Raw genomic sequence first — 24,111 nt, forward strand, 5'->3', positions numbered from 1 at the left:
CGTCATATTTTTTTTCTTATTCTTTTGGAATGCTGTTGCTGATTGGATTGATGTGCTGGTAGCAGGTTTCATCTAATCATTGCATGAAAGCACAGATATGCCATCCACAGACTAATGAGGACTTTGTTATAGAATACATTTGCTCTTTTTAAAATAAAGCTGCTCTTCAAGTTTCTTTCTTCTTCCTTTTTTCTTCACTGTAAGGAAAGAATGTGCTGTGTTTTCATGAAGCAGAACTTCCATTTTGCTTCCCATATTCTATTTGTCATCTTCTCTCTCCTGTCACACCCCTCCAGTTTGTCACGCGGCACAGTCCTTTTCTGAGCTTGTGCACTTCTCAGCTCACCCTGACAATGGCAGTCATGAACGCATGAACCAACCACTTGTAGCCTGTTCTCTTTTCCCTCAAAGCATAAAGAGGATGTCTCATGTTTTGGCTCCCAGATTTTGTCAGCAAATAGAGCTTTACAGAGGTTGGCATTTGCATGATATGTGTTTCCCTCTGTCCAGGGTGCAGTATGGCTGGGTATCACTCATGGATGGTTGACCTTCAAGAACAGTTCACTTATATAACTTTTCTGGAAGGGTGTGACCCTGGAAGCTTATGGGGACTCAGGGAATACCTTCCAGAGGGCCTTGGCCAGGGATGTCTGCTTGGGTGTGAGACAGGCAACCTCCTACCCTCCATGTACCTCCTGGTCCAGGACATGGAAGTCTCACAGGGCACCCTGCCCCGGGCAGAAGAGGAGGGGGGCTAGTCTCAGAGGGTGTGGACAGTTCCCTGGCCCCTGGGAGGACTTCAAACTATTGCAGACAGAAACCCCTTCTTCCTCATTTTCAGTCCAATGAACAAACTTCATGGCTAGAGAAACTTTACCTCCTGTTTTAATTTATATATTAATTGTTTTTAATTTTACACAAGATATGTATTTAAACAACCAGATCCTGGATTTGATGAAGAACATATCTAAGATTTGTTCTGTTCTTTTAATTGTCACTTTAGTCCTGTGTAAGGATGGATTTGCCCTATGTGTAGCAGCTACATTAAAAAAGCATAACATTGTCCTTAGCTTTACATGATACATTTTTTAAAATAAAAATTTCTAATTGTACAATGTAGGCAAAGATTATTTCCCCCACCTTTTTCCTGCCCCCAACAAACCTAAAGGATCATGATGCTTTTTATATTAAGGCCTGGAATATAGAGATAAACGAGGAGTGAGCACCCCCTGGTGGAGAAAAGAAATCTTTTCACAGAACCAGTGTTTTCTCTCACCAGTCTTCACTGGAAATCATTCAACACCAGTGACTCAATGATCATTGGAAATCAATGACTGTTGGTCATTCAGCACAAACAAGCAAGCAAACAAGCTGTTTGTACAGCTACGCCCGATAATTTATGTACAACAAAGGAATGAGGAACAGGAAAGTGAAGAATAGAGGAAGGGATACTGGAACAGTGGCCGTGGTGGAACCATATTGCAGTTTTCCACATGAGAATGTCTGCTTGGTCTGTAGGAACAGAGTTCTGGGGTAAAGCAGCAGGTGTGTTCTCAGTAGACACTCCTGTCTGCTTCTGGAACACATCAACTGTATCTTTGTTCTCCATTTCCAGTTCTACACATGTGTCTGTTTCATTGATTGGTCCCCAGTCAAAGTAGAATCTGATCTATGTCACAGACAAACTCTGCCTTTCACCAAAGGCTTTCACTCATTCACCGAGTGGTGTGCAACACTTCACCATCAACTGCACCCCAGGACTGTCGTACCTGCCACCTTCAAATTCATAGGATTACTGGTCTCAGCCTCGACTTGGGCTCTTTCTCTGCCATAGCGGAGCCTGAAGGCTTTTCAGCTGCAGCTTCATGAAAGGGGTCCAGAGTGTGCACCAAACTAGCGAGCCAGCAGCCCCCGATGCTACAGGTGGAGGAGCCAGCAGAGCCTTACTCCGTGTTTTTATCACCATCCCCACAACAGCAGCAGCAGCAGCAGCCACAACTAGTCTTTCTAATTGTGGTCACAATAATGATCATGCTTAGAATAATAATAAATAACGTAATCGTAATTGCTGACATGTTTAGCTTGTATATAGATTTATTATTTGCAATGTTATATAATTTAGTTTTAGTAATATACATGTTAATTGTGTCATAAATATCAGGACCCCAAAACACCCGACCAAATGAATGACTCGCACCTGTGGACCTACGACTGCCCACCTGCTAGTGCAGATCTTCTCACCACTCCACCCAGAGCTTCCATCTCTCTGGTCGACCTTCTGGGACAATGAAGGAGCTGAAGCACTCATATGATCTGATTGGGGTCTAGGCAAACAGCTTGACTTGTTAGAAATCAAAGGTTGACTTTAAGACATACTCAGCTGTCTGGCTAAACTTGTGGCAGGAGAAAATGTCTTCTCAGCAGATCTACCTTTGCATCTCTTGCTTTCAGAATAAAAGGTAGTTTCGGGCACAGTAGTTTGAGTTAGTCTGTATTGAAAATCATCAATGGCCTATTAATACTTAGAGGGAATGAAAATAATTTGCAGACATATTGAGCCCATTCTAAGCGCTTTCAAATTTCTCCTATTGTAAGAAATAAATAATAAAACGTTAGGCCTTGATCTCTTAAACCCAGCCTTTAGCAATTTCCCCAAATTATTCTAAATGTTTCCAGAATTTCAGAAGCATTCTCTGGTTGAGATTATTTCTAATTGGGAAAAGTACTAGAAGGATGAGAATCAAAAGGAATCTTTCTTCTATTGCAGAAGAGTCAATCTCCAGGATTTCAAAGGCCTAGGGAAGATGCTTGAGGTGTGAGGCCCATGGAGGCACATGGACTTTAGAGTCAGGCAGAGTTGATCCTGAGTTCCAGCCCAGCCCCTTAGAAGGCTGTAAGAACTCCTGAGGAGCTGTCACAAGCAGTGCTGCCTTTGGGAGCCCCTAACCTCCCGCCTCTTCTCCCCTCAGTGTGGGAAAGGGGTTTGATCAGCCAGGGGCGTGAGTAGCCCCTCCCCACACCCATTGTCTACACCTAATCTGGTGGCAGGGAGGCCACAGAGTGCAGTGATTGGAACTGGGTGTGAGGGTGAGAGGCAGCTGGGCCCTCGGCTGAGTAAGGTGCATGGAATCCTGACTGCCAGCAATTAGGGATCTTTCTGCTTTTGGAAGGAAGCACTTGTTCGACACGTCTCACCGAATAAGGCACAGAGCCTGATCTGTCCCAAGTGGGAGTTTAACCAAGCTAGAGGAGGGCCGAGGGCCCTGGCCCAGTCTGTCACCCACCTGCCCTCCCACCTTCTCAGTCAGAAGACTAGGAGAATCTGAAAACAGAGGTGATGCAGTGCCACTAGCTACAGGAGTCCAGAAAAACAGAGATAGGGCATTCTGGGAGGTCACAGCAGGCAGATCACTTGAGCTCAGGAGTTGGAGACCTGACTACTAACCCCAGCTACTTGGGAGGCTGAAGTGGGAGGATCACTTGAGCTCAGGAGGTCGAGACCAGCCTGGGCAACATGGTGAAACCTCCTCTCTACAAAAAATACAGAAATCTTCCAGGCATGGTGGCATGTGCCTGTAGTCCCAGCTACTCAGGAGGCTAAGGTGAGAAGATTGCTTGAGCTCCAGAGGTTGAGGCTGCAGTGAGCCATGATTGCACCACACACACATAGACACACACACACACATACACACACACCGGAGATAGGGCTGAGGAGTCCATGACCACTGAGTTTGAGCCAGCAGGGCCCAGCGGAACTGAGCTCCCAGTCCTGTGCCTGCCAAGGACGCTTCTTCTCTGAGCTTGCAGGGATCAAGAGGGAGAGACAGATGGACACGGTCCGTTACCCGGGATGCAGACTCCAGAAGATGGAGGCAGGCTTGCAGATTAGAGGAAGAGGCCAGCTCCTCTTCTATGTTCCACCACCCGCAGCATCCTCCTGGGACCCCAGCCTGCATGCCGCCTATAAGATGCTTTTGCACTGGTTCAGTGTACAAATCATACAAAGGCCTAATTGAAAACACGTGAAGTGTACGGTCTTCTGTCCCCAGCTGAGGGGCCCCTCCCACGGTGGCATTAGCAGTGGGGTACAGTGTGGTAAGAGAGGTGCTAAGGGACAGGATGAAGGTCTTTCCTGCTTTAAAGGTGTCTAATGTTCTTCTTCTTAAACTTAATTAGCTAATAAGATGCTTTATACAAGCAGAACCAGGTAAAAGAGAGAGCAAATGCATTTCAAGTCGCAGCTCACCCCTTAGCTGTAATTCACGCAGCAGACGGCCCCACCTCAATGAGCCGGTCTCCCTTTAAAAAAAAAAAAAAAAAAGGAACCCCAAACCCCACTAATAATGAGGGGGCGGGGCCTGGAGTTTTATCCAATCAGGGGCGCTGGAGTGGAAACCGTCCAATCAGGAGTGAAGCCGGAGAGCAGGGGCGGCTTCCGGGATTTGGCGGGGGCCTTTGTCAGCTCCAGTCAGAGCTCGGGTCTCGTTGCTACGGCTGCGAGTCTGGTTCTGGGAGGCCCAGGCGGATTCGCGTTCTGAGAATAAACAGAGATTTTGTTGTTCTGTGACCCGCAGGCATTGGGAGATCCGTAGCTAAGACGCTAGGGCATCCCGGAAGCTGGGAAATGGTGAGTCTGCGGTGTTAGGGGTCCCCAGAGGGCTGGGGGCGGTCGGAAGCGGCGGGAAACTGCTGTGAGGGTACCCGGGAGTCCCCGCGGTCAGCTTTGGGGTCTGGGCCCCGAGTTCCCGCGGGCGCAGCGCGGCCCTCGGTCCCCTCCGCCGCAAGATGGCGGCCGGGCTGGCAGCGGGGACCCAGCGCGTCCTGTCCCGTTCCCGCGGAGCGACCTCGGCCCTGGCCTGAGCCGTCTTTGGGCAGCTCCGCGCCGCAGCCCAGCGTGGTGCAGTGAGGACGGGAGCGTCTCAGGGGAGACCTGGGCTCTGTGTGTGGTTAGTGTGTAGGAAGAAATTGTACCCCGTGGGGTCCCCAGTGGCTCCTTAATCCTATTAAGAATTAAAGGGAGTCACTGTTAAAACGGTGAGGAATTTCAGCAAATAGCGATTTGCGACATGGGAAGCCTGCAGTCCTGGTTTGTGGTTCGGAGGTCTCCAGAGGGGCTTGAAGGAAAGGTTTTTATAAGGTGGATGAGGAAGCAGACCAAATTAAATAACCGTTGGGATACAGTTGTGTAATTGCCTTATTTAGACTATACAGGTGGAAATTTCCTGCTTATATAGTCAGGGGTGAATTGAAGGGTTTTGGATCGTTAAGTCTGAATTTTGTTTTCCCCTAATGTTGTAATTTACAAGAAATGCATTACTTTGGTTTTTCTTCCTAGAAACCCGGGGCACTTATAACCACTTCCGTATGATCGCCTGCTTGTTAATCATCTTAGCACTGCCCAGAACTGGTTTTCCCCCTGCGGTTTCCTAACGTGTGGCACGCAGAGCCCGAAACCCACCAGTTAGGCTGCGTTCCCCCAGCCTAACTGGGGTTTGCAGTAACATATTAAATTTCCAGTTTCTTCCTGATGTTTCCAAAGACTAGTTTCCACTCTCCAGTTCACTACATTATTAATTATTGGTCATTTACTGTACATTTCAGACAGAGTATTTTACTCGTTAATCATTATTTCGCAGAGCAGTGGATGACACTTTTTTAAGATTCGGGTTTTTTTGGTATACATTTCATGTGAGAGGAAAGCAGAGAATAAATCCCTGACACTGCACTGCAGAAAAGTCTTTGTGCCTCTTTTTCTTTCATCTTCCCTAGACACAGAGACATCAGAAAGAATGTCTTTTGACTTCAGGTTTTGCTTTGGAAACTTTACAGGGCCCTGTGTAGCCACCCTCCGTCCAGTCTTTTCCAGTTCCTGAGATTCAGAACTGTCTGGGATGACTCAAGATGCCCACAGTGGTCATGTGTCTTGGAGTGTTTAGTGACTGTCAGCCCCGTGTCATCTCTTAGAGGACCGCCCAAGGTATGGAAGTGTAGCCCCCCAGGGGAGTAGCTGTATGCCCTGGGGCTGAGAGAAATCTCCTGGGACACGCTTAACCTAAAAAGCTAACCCCCGGGACATAAAGATTTTATTCAAACCTAGTTTTCATCCCTTGGAGACACACAGCTGGTCAGCCAATCGCAGGTATTTAGAGGAAACAGTCACAAATGATTCCTGCCCTCTGGATTCATTCAGATTTGTGAAGGGAGAAAAACTTCCAAAGGACCAAAAAAACAAAAACCCCACCTCAGTGAGGTGGTGCAAACTCAGCTGCGGTGTTCATGGGGGCACAGTGCAGGATTTCCTGGGAGGATGGTCCTTGAGCATTTTAATGAGCAGTATTGGGATAGGATAATGTCCCAAATGATACCGTGACCTGACTTGACACTTGAGCTAGCTATGTCTGTGTTCCAGTTAGCATTGCCATTCCCTGAGTTTGCTGCCTTAGAAAGATTTGTTCATTTATTTCAATTTCAGTTTTTTAATTAGTGTACATTTCATCAGTAGAGCTTGAAAGATAAAAAAAACATTTCCAAGGCCGTGAAAGGCGGATTTCAGAAAATTAAAATATCAAGTTATATACTTCATTGTTAAAAATTCTTATTCTCCTTTTCTTCAGCAGAGTGAGTGTGTAAGTTTCTCAGGGTGTTCATATTTGGGGAGTAATTTCAAAGAATCTCAGGGCTCACCTTTGGAAATGCTGTCTGGGAAAGGAAATGGAGAAATGGAGAAAAATCTTTCATTATTGACTGTAGAAAGTGAATACATTTTCACAACAATGTGGTAGATTAATTGGTGAATTCTATAGATTCATCAAAACATAGGTTTCTCTTTTTTGTAGGGTGAAGTTGTGACAGTGGATATCTTTGTTCCTTATCTTCTTGTTTGGATGTTGAGTTTATTTTTTATTTTTTGTTTTCGGAGACAGGATCTCTTTCTGTCATCCAGATTGAAATGCTGTGGTGTGATCATAGCTCACTCAACCTCCTGGGCTCAAGTGATCCTCCCACCTCAGCCCTCTGAGTAGCTGGGACTTACAGGGGTGCTCCACCGTGGCTGGCTGTTTTTTTTTTTTTTTTTTTTTTTTTTTATTTTTGTAGAGATGTGAGTCTCACTGTGTTGCCGCCCCAGGCTGGTCTCAAACTCTTGGGCTCAAGCAATCCTCCTGCCTTGGCCTCCAAAGTGCTGGGATAACAAGCGTGAGCCACCATGCCTAGCCTTGGATGTATGGCTTTAATGCTAAATTTTATGAGACAGAACTTGGCACCTGGTAGAAGTGTTTATATATGATTAATTATTTACTAAATGATCTGTCATCCTGGAAATAAGTGGCATATTTATTGTCTAAAAGGGATGGATGCTTTTGCATTTTCTGTTGAGGTATAACTTGTAAAGGTGTTTCAGTTTCCTTTACTTCTATAAACACTGTTTGAGTAGTTTTGCTTTCTTCAAACGCTGGGCATTTTCTCATTTAATACTAAGTGAATAACCCTGACTGGGAAGCAGAAGACTGAGCTCAGTGAGTGCAAACTAACCCAGTCTTGAGCCTGCAAAAAGAGGTCACTGAAGACCCAGTTAGTTCTTCCTGGGGAGCTTCACCTGCAGGTGTCCCAGCCTGCTCACGTCAACCATGGAAGGAGCCCTTTATACCGAGAAGCTACAGAGCCCTGGAAAGCTGAAAAGGCACAGTAAGAGGCAGGTGGGGTTGGGATGGAAGCGGGATTGGGAGGCTCTTTCTGAGGATAGAAATTGTCATTGTCCTGAGGCTATTTGGTTTGGTTTTTCTCCCTAGAAACTGTGGGCACTAAAACCACTTCCATATGGTATAATTGCCTACCCATTAATCATTTTAACACTGCCCCCATCAACTGGTTTTCCTGTGTTTTCCTAATGTATGGCATGCAGAATCTCAAATCCACCAGTGTGTTCCCCCAGCCTGAGGCCTGCAGTAAAATATTAAATTTCCAGTTCCTTCCCCACATTTTATTTGATTTTGTCAAGACAAATTCAGGTTTAGGTAAGAAGTTCCTTAATTCTAAAGGAGTATTGCTACAGGGGGAAAGCACCCACTGTAAGGTCTTTGTGGATCTCAAAGGTTGGGCAGACAATGGCTTTCTTTCACAGGGAGGAACAAAGAAGCTCAGAAAGAAGGTGGGAGGGGAAGGGCAGGATTAGGTGCCAAAATCAGATTCTAGATCAGAGAATAATGTTTCACGCTGAGGTCAGCCTGTTCTTAGTGGGGGCATAAGGAGGGGTTGGATGTTGACCAGACTGTGGGTATGTCAAAGTCCAGCAACCTGGAGAAAAAAGGTTGGTTAAGTAGTTCATTCTGAATACTGAAGACACAACTGTTCAGCTGAGTGAGAAAGAGGGAGTGTGGAGAGTCTGTGACTTTGTGATGGCTAAATCAGGGAGCATCACTGAAGTCATAATAGGGTGGGTGTTTGCAGTAAGCTGCTCTTGGAGAACACAAAAGATAGGGGATTTCTTTAATCACAGCTATTTACCAGGTTACTATTCCTATCTTTTCCTACTACTTTTCTTGGCCCTATATGTATTTATCCCATTTGGCTGTTCTGAACTGTATCCTTATGATAACCTGATAAACATAAGTAAAGTGATTTGCTGAGTTCTGAGAGTAGATCTTTGAAATGATTGAACTTAAGGATAGGGTTATGGGTGCCCTTGATTTACCGGCAGTAGCTTGGAAGTATAGTTGGGCCTCCAGGAATTGTAACTGGCATCTGAAGTGGGGGCAGTGTTGTGGGACTGAGCCCAGAACTTGTAGGGTCTGTGCTGACTCTGGGTGGTGTCAGAATTAAGTTGTTTGCTGAACACCTTAATTGTTGGAGGATTGGTTGGTGTTCAGCAAACTCTACACATTTGGTGTCAGAAGACAGACCTCACAGGGGCCTGGGCTGGAGAGAGACTCCAAGTGTCTGGGGGAAGGGAGGCTCTGATCTGCACACAGGCTGCCCCACTGTGCATCGTCCGTTGATTCCAGGAGTGCTACGGTGACAGGGGACTAAAGATTGAGAGGAAAGGAGTTCTGGGAAGAGACCCCCTCCCTTACCCAGCTGCCACCCTATGATTCCTGCCCACTCCTGAACATATCCACTAGGCATTGACATGTCCCCGCCCCTCCCAGGAGAAGGCTTGACCCTCAGGAATTGCACCCACAGCACCTTTGCTTCCAGTTTCTTGCCATAAACTCATACAAATGCCTGAGGGCTCCTGACTCGTCATCCCAGACACTGAATCTGTAGCAGCGGCCTGCTTTCTTCATCAACCTAGGCTTGTGGACCACCTAATCATAATCTTACCTGCCTGCATGGACCCAGGAATATGTCAGCATAGCTCCACCTGGGCCAGTATCTAGCACAAACCGGTCCTTCCACCAACTTGACACTGCCCCTGCTCATGGTTCCCCAATAGCATTTTCTTCTTTTCTGCGTTTTACTTCCCCACAGGCCCCCTTTTTTTTTTATGTGTACAGTGTTCCCAAGGTCACCCCTCAGGTGCCTGAATGCAGCACCTATTGGAATTCAGATGTCCATGAGCTCAAGACCATGGCCCTAGAACTGGCTGTTGTAAGAGCAAATACAAATTAGGAATACAAGACTTAATCCTTCTTGAAAATAAGACGGCCGGGTGCGGTGGCTCATGCCTGTAATCCCAGCACTTTGGGAGGCCGAGGCGGGTGGATCACAAGGTTAGGAGTTCGAGACCAGCCTGGCCAACATGGTGAAACCCTGTCTCTGCTAAAGATACAAAAAATTAGCTGGGCGGGGTGGTACGTGCCTGTAGTCCCAGCTACTTGGGAGGCTGAGGCAGGAGAATCGCTTGAAACTGTGAGGCAAAGGTTGCAGTGAGCCGAGATTGCGCCAGTGCACTCCAGCCTGGGCGACAGGGCAAGACCCCGTCTCTAAAAAAAGAAAGGAAAGAAATATTTTTTTTCTTAAAGCATTTACTTTGGAAAAGTTTCATATGTAAATTATTTTTGTTTTACAATCTGTCTAAATCATTCTAACAGCTAAATAGGCCATTCGTCAGTCTTTTTGACTCAGGACTGTGTTTCTCTAGGAACTGGGAATCATTGATATAAAATGTAAATAGCAAAGAAGATACAGCTGTATCCCACAGTTTCTCTAGGAGAGCAGGCACCTAGCTCCAAGTTGCAAATCTACCTGTCACAAAGACATGAAGTTTATTTTTCTATTGAATATAGGCAGTTACAAAACAAAGATGGCCTCCCAATTCTCAGGTAAATTTAGCATGAGATGTATCTGACAAATAGTGCTGTTAGGTCTTCTACTTGAGGACTAATTATGGTAACTTTCACCAGTGGGCGTTTTTCCAGTCTCTTTGCAGGTTGCCTATTATGTCCTTTACATTCTGGCCTAATTGTGTAATAAAACAGTTTTCTTTCTTTTCTACCATTGTGGATAGTTTTTCTGGGGTTGGAGATGATTTTATGATTTTCTTCTTAATAACATTTTTCAAACATTGCCCGGAATTACCCCACAGAATATAAACATGTAAGGTGCCCATAAGACTTCACTCCATAGGGTCCTTTCCCTTTTCGATTTTCATTCAGAACATACAGTTGTGCAGCAAAGTGCCCATTGCCCCCAAAATGTGTAGGCAGAATGGTCTCTCTGCTTAGTTGGGATCTTCAGTCCCTTCTAGAACAGTTTGACTAGATTTCTACAAAAATAAGTTCACGCTGTATCATTTAGCTGTTCCACTTCTGTCTTTCCATGCCCCTGGCATCTTCAGACCTGAAACTGATACAGAGACTATGAGGCCTGGAAACCAACCAGGCACACACGTGCATTGAGTAGGCCTGAGAATCTCAACATTCCCCTCCTCCCCTTGCCCAAATGCCCACAAGTGTGCATAGGGTGCCTGCCACTTCCTTGTCCCTCCAGCACCTAAATCTGCAGCTGCGAATTCGGAACCCAGGTCCTGGGGCTCTCCAGGATGTGTGAGAGCAGCCTTCCTGAGGAGGTGTTTCCTCTAGTTTTCCTCTCTTCACAGCAACACCCAAGAATTGCAGAGCCAGGTTGATTCCACTTGGAGTCTGGAGTTGAAGGCTGGTCTCCACCTGGGATCCACAAGACAGGGCCAGACTTTGGACTGAGGATGTATAGAAAATCCAGGGGACATTTTCTGCATTGTGCGAGATCAACATGGACTTTGTAAAGCCCTCCTTTTGGAGTGAGGCCCTCAGAATTTTCAAGATCTTGCCCAGTGAGCTACAGCAGTTCTGTGAGGGGTTCCTTTTATACACAGTCTGTTGGCAGAATCTGTAAGTGTAAAGCAGCACCTTAGCAGAGGGAGTGCAGGGCCATAACTGTCCAGATCCGTGAGTGAAGCTACACCTACCCGTGTGCTGTCTTACTGGAGTAGGGTAATCTTGTCCTGTCTTGTACCCAAGAGTTAGCTGATCAGGTGTAGGTAATAACATATCTGGATCCAGGAACTGGGGCCCTACCATGACAACCCAGTTTTCTACTCTGGTTCCACAAGGACAACTTGAGTCTTTCCTGCCTAAATCACCATTGGGTTTTCATCCCAGGGTTACCAGGGACTCTTCACCAGCACCTAGGGATTCTTGAGACACTTGGTTATATCCTGTGCAGACGGGGGTCAGGCTGACAATGGGCTAATCTTGCTTCAGTCTCAGAGGAAGAGGAACGTGCTATTTAGGTTTTGTTTCTCCTTTAATATAAGGAATCTCTTTATTTGGTATCCAAATGAGCATTGCTCCAGTTTTCTAATGTGTGGGTAAAGAACAAGGAGGAGGTCTGAAGACTCATGCTGATAGGTAAACCAATTGCTTCCATTTCATATGGCCATTAGAAAAACAGATGTAGCAGCCATAGTCCCTACTATCCAGGAACTTTCAGTCTAGAGCAGATAGATAATGGTTGAATTCACCATCATGTCAGGAGCAAGAACAGAGGTGTATAGGGAACATGCGCTTCATGTGGGACACTGCCTGTATGTTAACATTGTGAGTTTTGATGTCAACAAATGAAGGGCTGCCCATGGACAAAATAGTTGTTATTATAATTATTATTTATATTCCTTTTTTCTTGTTAAGGCTAATTGTGTAGCTACTAATATAATTTTCTTAGAAAGCCCTATGTGTTTTGGTTAAATTGCTTGTTATTGCATGTTACAAAATAGGATGTAAACAATTAAAACAAGGCAAATCATGGGAGTCAAGTTCTTGTTGGTCAGGCTTTGGAAAGACAGAACTGAAAATAAACCAGCAGGGTAGAGATGAGAAGCCTAGGGCCCACATCCATCCTCATCTGCTCTGCCCAAATCCACCCTCTTCTGAGCCTTGTCCAGGTCTGCCTCTATCCTGGAGCCTCCCCTCATAGAACTGACTAGATGAGATCAGATTTCTGGGTGGCTGCTGCTGCCATTTCTGCAGAGGCGGTGCTCACAATTTCCCCAAATCCAAAAGCAAGTAAATGAGAGCAAAGGACTCACTTTAAAAATTGTTTGGAAATTTAATTTTTTTTCTTATTGAAACCAGTACCTCTAGAAACATTACCCCCGGCAACCTCTTTTCCATTTCTGCAGATCCAGTAGTTGCTCCACAAGTTGTAATGAAGTCAATGTAAAGATGTAAAGACAATAATGAGAAATTCTTCTCTTGCTGTGGTCCCAGGCTGGAGTGCAGTGTTGCGATCTTGGCTTACTGCATACTCTGCCTCCCTGGTTCAGGTGATTATACTGCCCCAGCCTCCCGAGAAGCTGGGATTACAGGCATGCCATCACGCCCAGCTAATTTTTGTATTTTTAGTAGAGACAGGGCATCACAATGTTGACCAGGCTGGTCTTGAACTCCTAACCTCAAGTGATCCACCTGCCTTGGTTCCCCAAAGTGCTGGGATTTCAGGCATGAGCCACTGTGCCTGGCCAAGAAATTCTTCTAAATTTCACTCCTTCCTTTCTGTATCCCTCCCATATGTCTATAGTTAAGCTTTTATAGTGATAGGGAAACAGAAGGAGAAATAGAAAAGCTGGGCCATCATCTAAATCCTGCTGGGAATTATGGGATACTCAGGACCTGCATCCCAGGGATTTATATGGTTTAACTCACACCATGTGATGTTCTCAGCACAGTGAATACTGTGAGCACATAGTACAAGCTCAGTAAACACTGCATTAGTGCATGTATCCATACTGTTTTCCAAATGCTGTCTTAGACGTTACTGTCTTCTCCAGCCTCTGTAGGCTTTAAATGGCTGGCAAAGGATGTGATCTTTCAGGACAGTGGTTGGTGGTGCTTGCTGTGAACAAAAAGTATTTGTATTGTGAGGAAAAGTACTGTGTGTGAGGGACCCTGTGTGCTGTGTCTGCTTCCTCTAGCTGAGTGCTATTGATAATGGGTCTAGGAGGAGCAATATCAGCATTGACTGGGGACTTGTTAAAGAAGCCAGTTCATGGAAACTTTCCAAACATGCAGAATCACATTACTTAGAGGGGTCCCAGAATACCAAATGATATGTATGCATATTGAACCTTGAGAGACAATGCTTAGCGAAGTGATTCTCAGCCCTGGCTTCTAAGTAGGGTCACCTGGCCAGTTTGAGGAACTATGGTCACCTGTATCTTCCCCCACAGATTGCTTTTTATGATTATATTAAGATTATGATTTACTTTTCCCTTCCACTCATATCACAGCAGTAATTATGGGCCCATCTGTACATCAGCACTAATACCAATTTGTCTTATTACAGCCGATGCTAACTTCATACACCTGGTTCAGGTGCTCTTTGCCAGATTCCTTCACTATAAAGTTAATCATTTTTCTCTTTGTCTTTAATGAGTATCTAGGAGGGAGGATTTACTGAGTGATGTGTATAAACCATCACATTTAATCCAGAGACTCCCATTTCTTTTTAGTTTCCCTTTGCTTATAGCTTTCTTTGCAGAGTGAAGGCTCTTGCATTTGTTGACAGGAGATAACAGCTTTTGAGCCTGGAAGTTCTGAAACAGCTCTTAGTTCTGTAGGTTTCCATTTTATTTCATCTCATGTCACAAGCATATCCTTATTGTTTCTCTATATTTTCAGAGAAAGAGCAAGAATTAACATATAGTAAATATAACATAGTAAATATATCTATCGTCTATTAACATATACTAAATATGTCTTATTGTTTATTAACATATAGTAAATAAGCATAGTAAATATATTGTCTTGAAATTCTAAGATATATAATAGCACATAGAATAAACATAAGAAAAACTTGAAAAAAAGTACCAGACTCAGAAACAAGAGCTTTTAGTTTATATCATTGTATGTATTGGTCTTTATAAAGTTATTTAAAAACACAAAAAAGACATCATCCACAAAGAGTTTTATAGTTTTTATACAATTTAAAATATTTTCTAATTCTATTTACACAGAAATATTCTCTTACTTTTAATGTGTATATAGTTACCATTTCTCTGTGTGTGCACAAAAAACGAAAGCATTATTTGATCAATATTGTGTGACTGCCTTCTTGTTTTCATTACTCAGTTATGAAATTTTCTCTAAACATTCTGCTAAGGTTGTTTTTGTATATTGGCCTGTATGTCCTTTTGAGATAAATTCTAAATCAGATAAACTGAGGCAAAATACAAGCTTTACTATGTAGCAAACATTTGGAAAAATTTTTATATAAGAGGAAGAATCCTATAATTTTTCTCATAGATTATTTATTGGGTTTTGTATATGTAAACAACTGTTAGGATGACAGCTGATATACAGGATATGTTCAAAAAGGATTACTACTATTCTAGCTTTTATGTTGTAACTTGTAAATTTCATAAAACTCTCAGTTTCACATCATGCCTGAATTCTTTGCTCAGTGTTCTGCCTCTCTGCTATTCAAAAGTGGCTCCTGGGCCGGAAGCATTAACACTACTGGTGAACTTGTTAGAAATGTAGACACTCAGACAGCTGTGGTGGCTCATGCCTGTAGCTTCAGCTACTCAGGAGGCTGAGACAAGAAGGTCACCTGAGCCCAGGAGGTCGAAGCTGCAGTGAACCAAGATTCCATCACTGCACTCCAGCCTGGGTGGCAGAGCAAGACCCTGTGTCAAGATAAAAGATTAAAAACCATAGAAATGTAGAAACTCAGGCCAAAACCTAGATCAGAATCTGCATTTGAATAAGATCTCCAGTTTATTGTTGTATACAATAAAACTTGGGAAGTATGCCTCTAAGTCACCATGACTTTTCCACCTGAGAATTATACTCAACTGATTCTGGATGGTGGAAATATAGCACTCAAAAATGTATATTCCTGTTTTTGAATTTTAAAGTGTTGGGATCAATAGTTTATGTCGACCAATTTCTGGACTCATTACTAGAATGAAACTTACACATCACCTCAAATAAAAAGGCAAGTGTCAAGATCAAACATGAAATTTTTTCTATATCAGATTATAAACAGGTTATAAAAACATACATTGCCAGCCTTTCTAGTGTTTTTGCAAAGCAAAAAGAAAAAAAAATTATACAGAGGGTAGCAGTGTTGATTCATTTGAGGGGAACAAGATACCTTTACAGTACTAACTTAAATGAAATGCAAAAAATTCTAATGAACATATTGGTTGTACTACAAAATAATGAAGCCAGCTAATTACCATCAGGTTACAACTTAACTTTACAAAAAAGTGAAGCAGCAAAGAGCTAAAGCAGAAAAGACATAGTTTTATATTTTACATATGCTTTAGTTTTATATTTTACATTCTGTGTAAATAATCACTAGTTTTGAGGATTTTACGTAACTCTCCACAGAGATTGAGACTACATTAGAAAATATTACTGTGTTAAAAATTATCTTATTGAATAATTCAGGTCACTCATTATAAGTCAGAACCAATAACTGTCTTTTCATCTTGGGACAAATGAAGAACTCTGCTATGGCCACATGGTCAGTGTATTGTTTATTTTTATTTCAGGGACTGTTGACATTCAGGGATGTGGCCATAGAATTCTCTGTGGAGGAGTGGGAACACCTGGAACCAGCTCAGAAGAATTTGTATTGGGATGTGATGTTAGAGAACTACAGAAACCTAGTCTCTCTGGGTGAGGATAACTTGCCTTCAGAATATCTAATAACTAAGAGTTTTATTTCTTTTCTTTTCAGAATGTCTCTTGGGATCTTGTGCTTTGTATGAATTAGTTTCAGATTCTTGTTTGCAGGATAAAAAAAATGGGGGTTTTGTTGATGTAGAAAAAATTTCATAATGTTTGATCTTGACATTTGCCTTTTTATTTGAGGTGATGTGCAAGTTTCACTCTAGTAGAGTCTAGAAATTGGTTGACGTAAACTATTGTTGCCAACACTTTAAAATCCAATATTTTAAAATTTTGATTCAGATTTATAAGAGAACTCAGGATCCCCAAATTTAAAATGTTTCCTAAATATTCTAAAGAAGCTGGTAGGAAACAGTATTTTGAGAAACACTTTTCTAGAGTCTTCTATAATGTCTTCTTTTTTCTACTGATCACAGTAGAAAAAAGAAATTAGAAATTGTTAGAAATTAATCCTGTCCTGTGGGGCCAAAAAAAGTATAAAAACGTAAAAAGAACTGTCAGAATCATGTGAGTTTTTCCAATAAAACAGGTCTTGCTGTCTCTAAGCCGGACCTGATCACCTTTTTGGAGCAAAGGAAAGAGCCCTGGAATGCGAAGAGTGCGGAGACAGTAGCCATCCAGCCAGGTAGGCGGCAGTGAATGAGTAGTTGACATGGGTGAGAGGTCCAGAGGTCAGGAAAGAGCCAGACATTGAAGTGTGGTTTGGGAAGTTCTCCAGTGGAAATGATTTTTGAGAAGGCTGAGTTTATTTCTCTTGCTGTCATAGAGGGACATCTTCTGTCTCATGCTCTGAAATTATCTAATGATTCTCCTTTCCCTTCCGCGATCCACCATCAAATTTACATCGTCAGCCAAAGTGCTCCCCTTGGCCTGTGAGGGCCTGTGTGATCTGACTGCTCTTCCATTGATTTGGGGGCTCTGGGAAGGTCTGTGCATGTTTCTATCTCTGTGTGAAACCACTGTTAAAGTTCTGTTTCTGCCTCATGTCAGAAGTGTGTGAGGGGAGTGATGGACAGTCGGATTTTTTTCAGAAGTTCCAGGAATTCTGTGGACAGATGTCACATATTTTTGATATATTAATTTTTAATTCTATTGTGGTTTCTGGGCTGATCCTACAGAAATTAAAATGCAGTATTTTATCAAACCACAAAGCATCTTCCTAAATATAAGAAAATCTAATTTTATGTTTCACTTCAACTTTTCATTTTTCCTAGCCTGAACTAAGATGAGAAATTTAAACTATAGGCACAAATTCCACAAATGTAAAATAGTTTAATGTGTATTACTCATTATGTAGAATTCTTATCTAACATTTGTCTATGGGAAGCTTAGAACATTGCTTAGTATGTAACAAACCCTAAACTCTTGCCTTGTATCTTAACTATCATTTTATAATTTCGTCTGATTAAGTATGAAGCTTACTGAGAATACGTCCTGTAGTTCTTTTTTTTCTTGACATATGATTCTTTCCACAAGTATAAATGATATCTATTTAAAGGGTACATCTTGATGATTTGATATGCATACACATTGTATAATGACTAACACAACAAAGTTAATTACCTTATCAGTTATCTCACGTTAGATGCCAATTGTTTTGCATGTGGTGAGAACTCTTAAGATGTACACTGTTAACAAATTTCAAGTATACTGTAGAGCAGAGATGTATAGTACTGGTCTGGAATCCGGCCACGCAGCAGGAGGTGACCATTATTGAGCCAGCAAGCGTTACTGCCTGAGTTCTGCCTCCTGTCAGATCAGTGGCAGCATTCAGTTCTCGTAGGAGTGCGAAGCCTATTGTGAACTGTGCATGTAAAAGATCCAGGTTGTGTGTTCTTTATGAGAATCTATCTAATGCCTGATGAATTGAGGTAAAACAGTTTCATCCCCAAACTATCCTCCACTTGACCTCCATCCATGGATAAATTATCTTCCATAAGACTGGTCCCTGCTGCCAAAAAGGTTGGGGACCGCTACTGTAGAGTATCGTTAACTATATTTATAAGGCTTTACATTGGATATTCAGAATTTATCTTGTAAATGAAAGTTTGTACTCATTACCATTATGTCCACCTGGTTTATTCATGCATGTTGTCAAAATTGCAGGAGTACCTTCTTCGTTACGGCTGAAAAATATTCTGTATATTGTGAATAATTGGCTATGAACATAGGGGTACATATATATCTTTGACATACTGATTTTATTTCCTTTGCTTATACAGTTAGAAGTAGGATACTTCTATTTTTAATTTTTTTGAGGTGCCTTCATGCCATTTTTCATAATGACTGGATTGATTTACATTTCCATTGACAGTGTACAAGCGTTTTCTTTTCTCCATGCTCTGACCCTTATTATCGTTAACATTTCTTGACTCTAACAGCAGTCATTCTAACAAGTGTGAATATTTATTTCTTGACTCTTTGACAGTAATTATTCTAACAAGTGTGAGGTGATATCTATTGAGGTTTTACTTGCATTTTCCTGACGAATAATGACATTGAGAACATTTTCATAAACCTGTTTGTTACTTCCATGTCATATTTGGTGAAATTTCTACTTGGGTCCTTTGCACATTTTTAAGTTAGATTTACTTTTTTTTTTTTTTTTTTTTTGCTATTGAAGTGTGTGCGATTCTTACATATTTTGGATGTAAAAGTCTTATCAGATATATTTTCTCCCAATCCCTGGGTTGCTTTTTCATGTTCTGCGTTTTCTTTGCTGTGCACACATGTTTTTGTTTGATGTAATGCTACTTGTTTTTATTTTTTGCTTTTTTTTGCTTGTGATTTTTTGGTGTGACATCCAGAAAAATTATTGCCAAGGCCAGTGTCAAAGAGATTGTTCCTTATGCTTTATTCTAGAAATTATACAGTTTCTGGTTTTGCATTTAAATGTTAATTCTTTTGAGTTAATTTTTCTACATGGTATAAATGTTCAATTTTATCCTTTTGCACATGACTGCTTTTTTTCAGCATTATTTGTTGACGAGACTGTACCCTTTGTGTATCTTGTTCCCTTGTCAAGTATTAGTTGATTGTATACACCATGGGTTTCTTTCTGGTTTCTGTATTCTATTCCATTGGTCTATGTGTCTGTTTTTGTGTCAGTACCATACTCTTGATTATTATAGCTATGTAATAGTTTGAAATGAAGAAGTGTGATGCCTCTAGCTTTGTTCTTTTTCAATATTGCATTGTCTATTTGGAGTTATTTGTGATTCCATAGAAGTTTTAGAATTTTTTCTATTTCTGTGAAAAATGCCATTAAAATTTTAATACAGATTGCAATGGATTAGTAAATCACTTTGTGAAGTATGGACATTTTAGCAATATTATTTTTTCTAACCCATGAAAAAGAAATATATGTGTCTTTTTCAATTACTTTCATCAGTGTTTTATAGATTTTGGCCAGATCTTTCACCTCCTATGTTAAATGAAGTTATAGAAATTAAAAAAAAATTTATACTATTATAAATAAGATTTTTTGTAACTTTTTTCGCAGACAGTTTATTGTTAGTATATGGAAATGCAACTACTTTTTGTATATTTTTGTGGCCTCAACTTTACTGAATGGATTTATTAGCTCTGTTTTTTTGTTTTGGTTTGATATGGTCTTTAGGGTTTTCTATATTTTAAAATCACCTCATCTGTAAACAGTGAGCAGTTTTACTTCTTTATTCCTGATTTGAATGTTTTTTGGTTTCTTTTTCTTACCTAATTGTTCTGACTTGATTTCTCACTACTCTGTTGAATAGAAGTGTTGCGGTTGCGCACCCCTGTCTTGTTTCTTACACTAGAGGAAACTTGCAGCATTTCACCGTTATTACCTGAATGTTTGTTATGTATATGGCTTTATTGTGTTGAGATGGATATTTCTGTATGTATGTTGTTTGGAGTTTTTGTTTTGAAAATGTGCTTAATTTTATCATAGGCTTTTAATAGATTTTTTGAGAGGATTATATGATTTTCATATTTTTGTTATTAAGACAGTCTTGCATCTCAGGGATAAATCCTACTTGATAATGATGTATGATCCTTTTAATGTGTTTTTGAATTTGGTATCTAGTATTTTGTTGAGAATTTTTGCTTGTATCTTTATAAGGAATATTGGCTTGTTCTTTTTTTGTAGTGTCTTTATCTGGCTTCATTATGAGGTGTTGGTGGCCTCATAAAATGAGTTTGAAATTTTCTTTCAGTTTTTTGGAAGAGTTTGAGAAGCATTGATATTCTTTAAATGCTTGATACAGTTTACACAGGAAGTCATTTGGTCTTGGGCTTTTTTTAATTGGGAGATTTTTGATTCTGTCTTCTTCCTCATTATTAGTCTTTTTGGTATTTCTATTTCTTTGCAATATGTTGTTCTTTCTAAGAATCATTTCTTCTAAGTTATCTTTTTTGTCATGTAATTGTTCATAATAGTTTCTTAGTTTTTCTTTGATATCAGCTGGAATGACTACTTTTTCATTAATAACTTTTTGAGTTCCCCCTCTTTTATTCCCTTAGATAATCTAGGAAAAGTTTTTTCATTTCGTTTTCTTTAAAAGATTCAACTCTTAGTTTTTTGATATTTTTTATTATTTTTCTAGTCTCTGTTTTCTCTCTTATTGTTCTAATCCTTATGATTTCTATAATTATGCCAACATTGGGATTATTTTGTTCTTCTTGATAAAGTTCCTTGAGGATTAGAGTGTTTATTTGAGATCTTTGTTTTCCTTATTGTAGAACTTTATCATTTTATACTTCTGTCCTAGAACTGCTTTTGTTACATCTCAAAAGTTTTGGTTTCTTGTGTCTCCAGTTTCATTTGTATCAAGATAATTTTTGATTTCCCTTTTGATTTCATGGTTCTTCAGAACATGTTGAATGTCAACACCGTATTAGTCCATTCTTACATGGTTCTAAAGAAATACCTAAGACTGGGTAATTTATAAAGAAAAGAGATTTAATTGGCTCACAGTTCTTCAGGCTGTACAGAAGCATGGCACCAGCATCTGCTTGGCTTCTGGCGAGGGCCTGAGGAAGTCTGCAATCATGACAATTGGTAAAGGGCGAACTGGCAGTCTCATGGCAAGAGCAGGAGCAAGAGAGTGAGTTACCAGGTGCTACACACTTTTAAACAACCAGATCTCATAAGATCTCAGTATCAAGGACAGCACCAAAGAATTCTTGAGGGATCTGCCCCCATTATCCAAATACCCCATATTAGGTGCACCTGCAACATTGGGGATTACTTTTTTCAACATGAGTTTTGTGGTGGGAGATAAAACATCCACACTGTATCACATATGTTTGTGAGTTTTTGAGTTTTCCTCCTGCTGTTGATTTTCTAGTTTCATACCATTGTGATAAAAAACTTGATATAATTTTAATCTTCTTAAATTTAAAAACACTTGTTTTTTATTTTTGGTTTAACATAATATCTATCCTGGAGAATATTCCATGTATTCTTGAGAAGAATGTGTATTCTCATACTGTTTGATAAAATATTGTATTTAGTTTATAGTATCATATAGGTGGACTCTCTTCTTAGTTTTCTGTCTAAATATTCTATGCTTTGTTGTAAGTAGGATGTTGAAGTTTCCTGTTACTGTATTTCATTTTCTCCACACAGGTATGTTAATGTTTGCTTTAGGTGCTCCAGTGTTGGGTGCATACATACTTTTAATTTCTATATCCTCTTAGCAAATTAACTTCTTTATTACCATGTAGTGAACTCCTTTGACTCTTGCGACAGATTTTTGCATGGAAGTCTATTTTGTCTTTAGCTGTCCCGGCTCTTGGTTGTTATTTGCATGCAATGTGTTTTCTGTTCTTTCACCTAAGTTATGTTTGTCCTTAAATCAAAGCGAGTCTCTTTTAAGCAGCATACTATTAATTTTAACAAATTTATTTAACACTCCGTGTTTATTTTAGTCTGTTTTATTTTCTATAACAAAATACCACAGACTGGCTAATTTATAAACAATGGAAGTTTATTTGGCTCATGATTCCAGGAGCTTGGAAGGTAAAGAAAATGACGCTGTTATTTGGTGAAGGCCTTTTTGCTGCATAATAACATGGCCAAAGACATGAGGGAGAAGAGAGCTCCCTTTTATAACAGACTCACTTTTGTGATAACTAACACATTCCCACAAGGACAATAATTAATTCATGAGGGCAGAGTCCTAATGGCCTAACCACTTCTTAAAGATCCCACCTCTTAATTATATCACAACGGCTATTAAATTTTAACCTAAAATTTGGAGGTGACATTCAGTCTATGCCAGTATCTGTTTATTGGATAATTTAATCTCTTTATATGTAAAGTAATTATTGATACATAAGGACTTACTATTATAGTTTTGTTGTTTTCTGTTTTATAGTTTCTTTTTTTCTCGTGCTGTCTTCTGTTTTGTTAATTTTTTTTGTTTTGTTGTTGTTGTTATGTTTTGATGACTTTTTCCATTTGTGTATCTACTACAGTTTTTTCCTAGAAGTAATCAGGAGACTTAGATAAAATGTATTTGTAAAGGTCTAGTTTAAGATGATAACAATTTAACATCTATGCATAGAAAAAACTTGACAGTTTTTCTCCCTTTCACACATTTTATTACTGTATATGTTATACTTTATAACTTTTTATACTCTGCATTCATTAACAAATTATTGTAGCTATAGTTATTTTAATGCTTTTGTTTTGTGGCTTTTATACTAGAGTTAAAAGTGATTTGTATACCAACATTATGGTATTAGCGTATTCTGAATTTCATTATGTATTTACCATTTCCAGTGACATTTATACTTTTACTTTTTTTTTGTATTTTTGTTAGCATTTGATATGGTTTGGCTGTGTCCCCACCAAAATCTCATCTTGAATTGTAGCTCCCATAATTCCCGCCTGTTATGGGAGAGACCCAATGGGAAGTAATTGAATCATGGGGGCAGGTCTTGCTTGTGCTATTCTCCTGATAGTAAGTCTTACAAGATCTGATGGTTTTATAAAAGGGAGTTTCCCTGCACAAGCCCTCTTCTCTTGTCTGCTGCCATCTGAGACATGCCTTTCACTTCCCACTGTGATTGTGAGGCCTCCCCAGACATATGGAACTGTGAGTCCATTAAACCTCTTTCTTTTGTAAATCACCCAGTCTTGGATGTGTCTTTATCAGCAGTGTGAAAATGGACTAATACAGTAAATTGGTACCAGTAGAGTGGGGCGCTGCTGTAAAGATACCTGAAAATATGTAAGTGACTTTGGAACTGGGTAACAAGCAGAAGTTGGAACAGTTTGGAGGGCTCAGAAGAATACAGGAAAATGTGGGAAAGTTTGGGACTTCCTAGAGACTTGTTGAATGGTTTTGACCAAAATGCTGATACTGATATGGATAACAAAATCCAGGCTGAGGTGGTCTCAGATGATGTATTAGTATGTTCTCACACTGCTGATAAAGGCATACCTGAGACTGGGTAATTTACAAAAGAAAGAAGTTTAATGGACTTACAGTTCCACATGGCTGAGGAGGCCTCACAATCACAGTGAAAGGCTTAAAAAGAAGCAAGTCATGTCTTACATGGATGGCAGCAGGCAAAGAGAAAGGGAGCCTGTGCAGAGAAATTCCCATTTATAAAACCATCAGATCTCGTGAGACTTATTCACTATTATGAGAATAACACAGGAAAGACCTGCCCCCATGATTCAATTACTCTGACCAGGTCCCTCCCATGACACTTGGGAATTCAAGATAAAATTTGGGTGGGGACACAGCCAAAGCGTATCATTCTGCCACTGGCCCCTCCCAAATCTCATGTCCTCACATTTCAAAACCAATCATCCCTTCCCAACAGTCCCCAAAGTCTTATTTCAGCATTTACTCAAAAGCCCACAGTCCAAAGTCTCATCCTAGACAAGGCAAGTCCCTTCCAGCTGTGAGCCTGTAAGATCAAAAGCAAGTTGGTTACTTCCTAGATACAATGGGGGTGTGGGCATTGGGTAAATACCGCCATGTCAAGTGGGAGAAATGGG

General features: G+C 40.7%; 1 protein-coding gene across 4 annotated transcripts in view; it reads left to right on the forward strand.

Moving 5' to 3' along the window:
* The first annotated feature begins 4,416 nt into the window (after nt 1-4,416).
* ZNF267 (zinc finger protein 267) overlaps nt 4,417-24,111 on the forward strand; it is a 36,842-nt gene continuing 17,147 nt past the window's right edge. The window contains exons 1-4 of one of the 4 annotated variants that reach the window (XM_017520044.2): nt 4,417-4,627; nt 5,830-5,977; nt 15,974-16,100; nt 16,642-16,737. In XM_017520044.2, the coding sequence (XP_017375533.1) occupies nt 16,067-16,100; nt 16,642-16,737 (130 nt within the window). In that variant the 5' untranslated portion in view covers nt 4,417-4,627; nt 5,830-5,977; nt 15,974-16,066. The remainder of the gene's footprint in view (nt 4,628-5,829; nt 5,978-15,973; nt 16,101-16,641; nt 16,738-24,111) is intronic. The other 3 variants (XM_017520042.2, XM_017520045.2, XM_017520046.2) reach the window with 3 other exon arrangements.

Source organism: Cebus imitator, unplaced genomic scaffold (genome assembly GCF_001604975.1).
Source record: "Cebus imitator isolate Cc_AM_T3 unplaced genomic scaffold, Cebus_imitator-1.0 Scaffold794, whole genome shotgun sequence".
NCBI lineage: Eukaryota > Metazoa > Chordata > Mammalia > Primates > Cebidae > Cebus > Cebus imitator.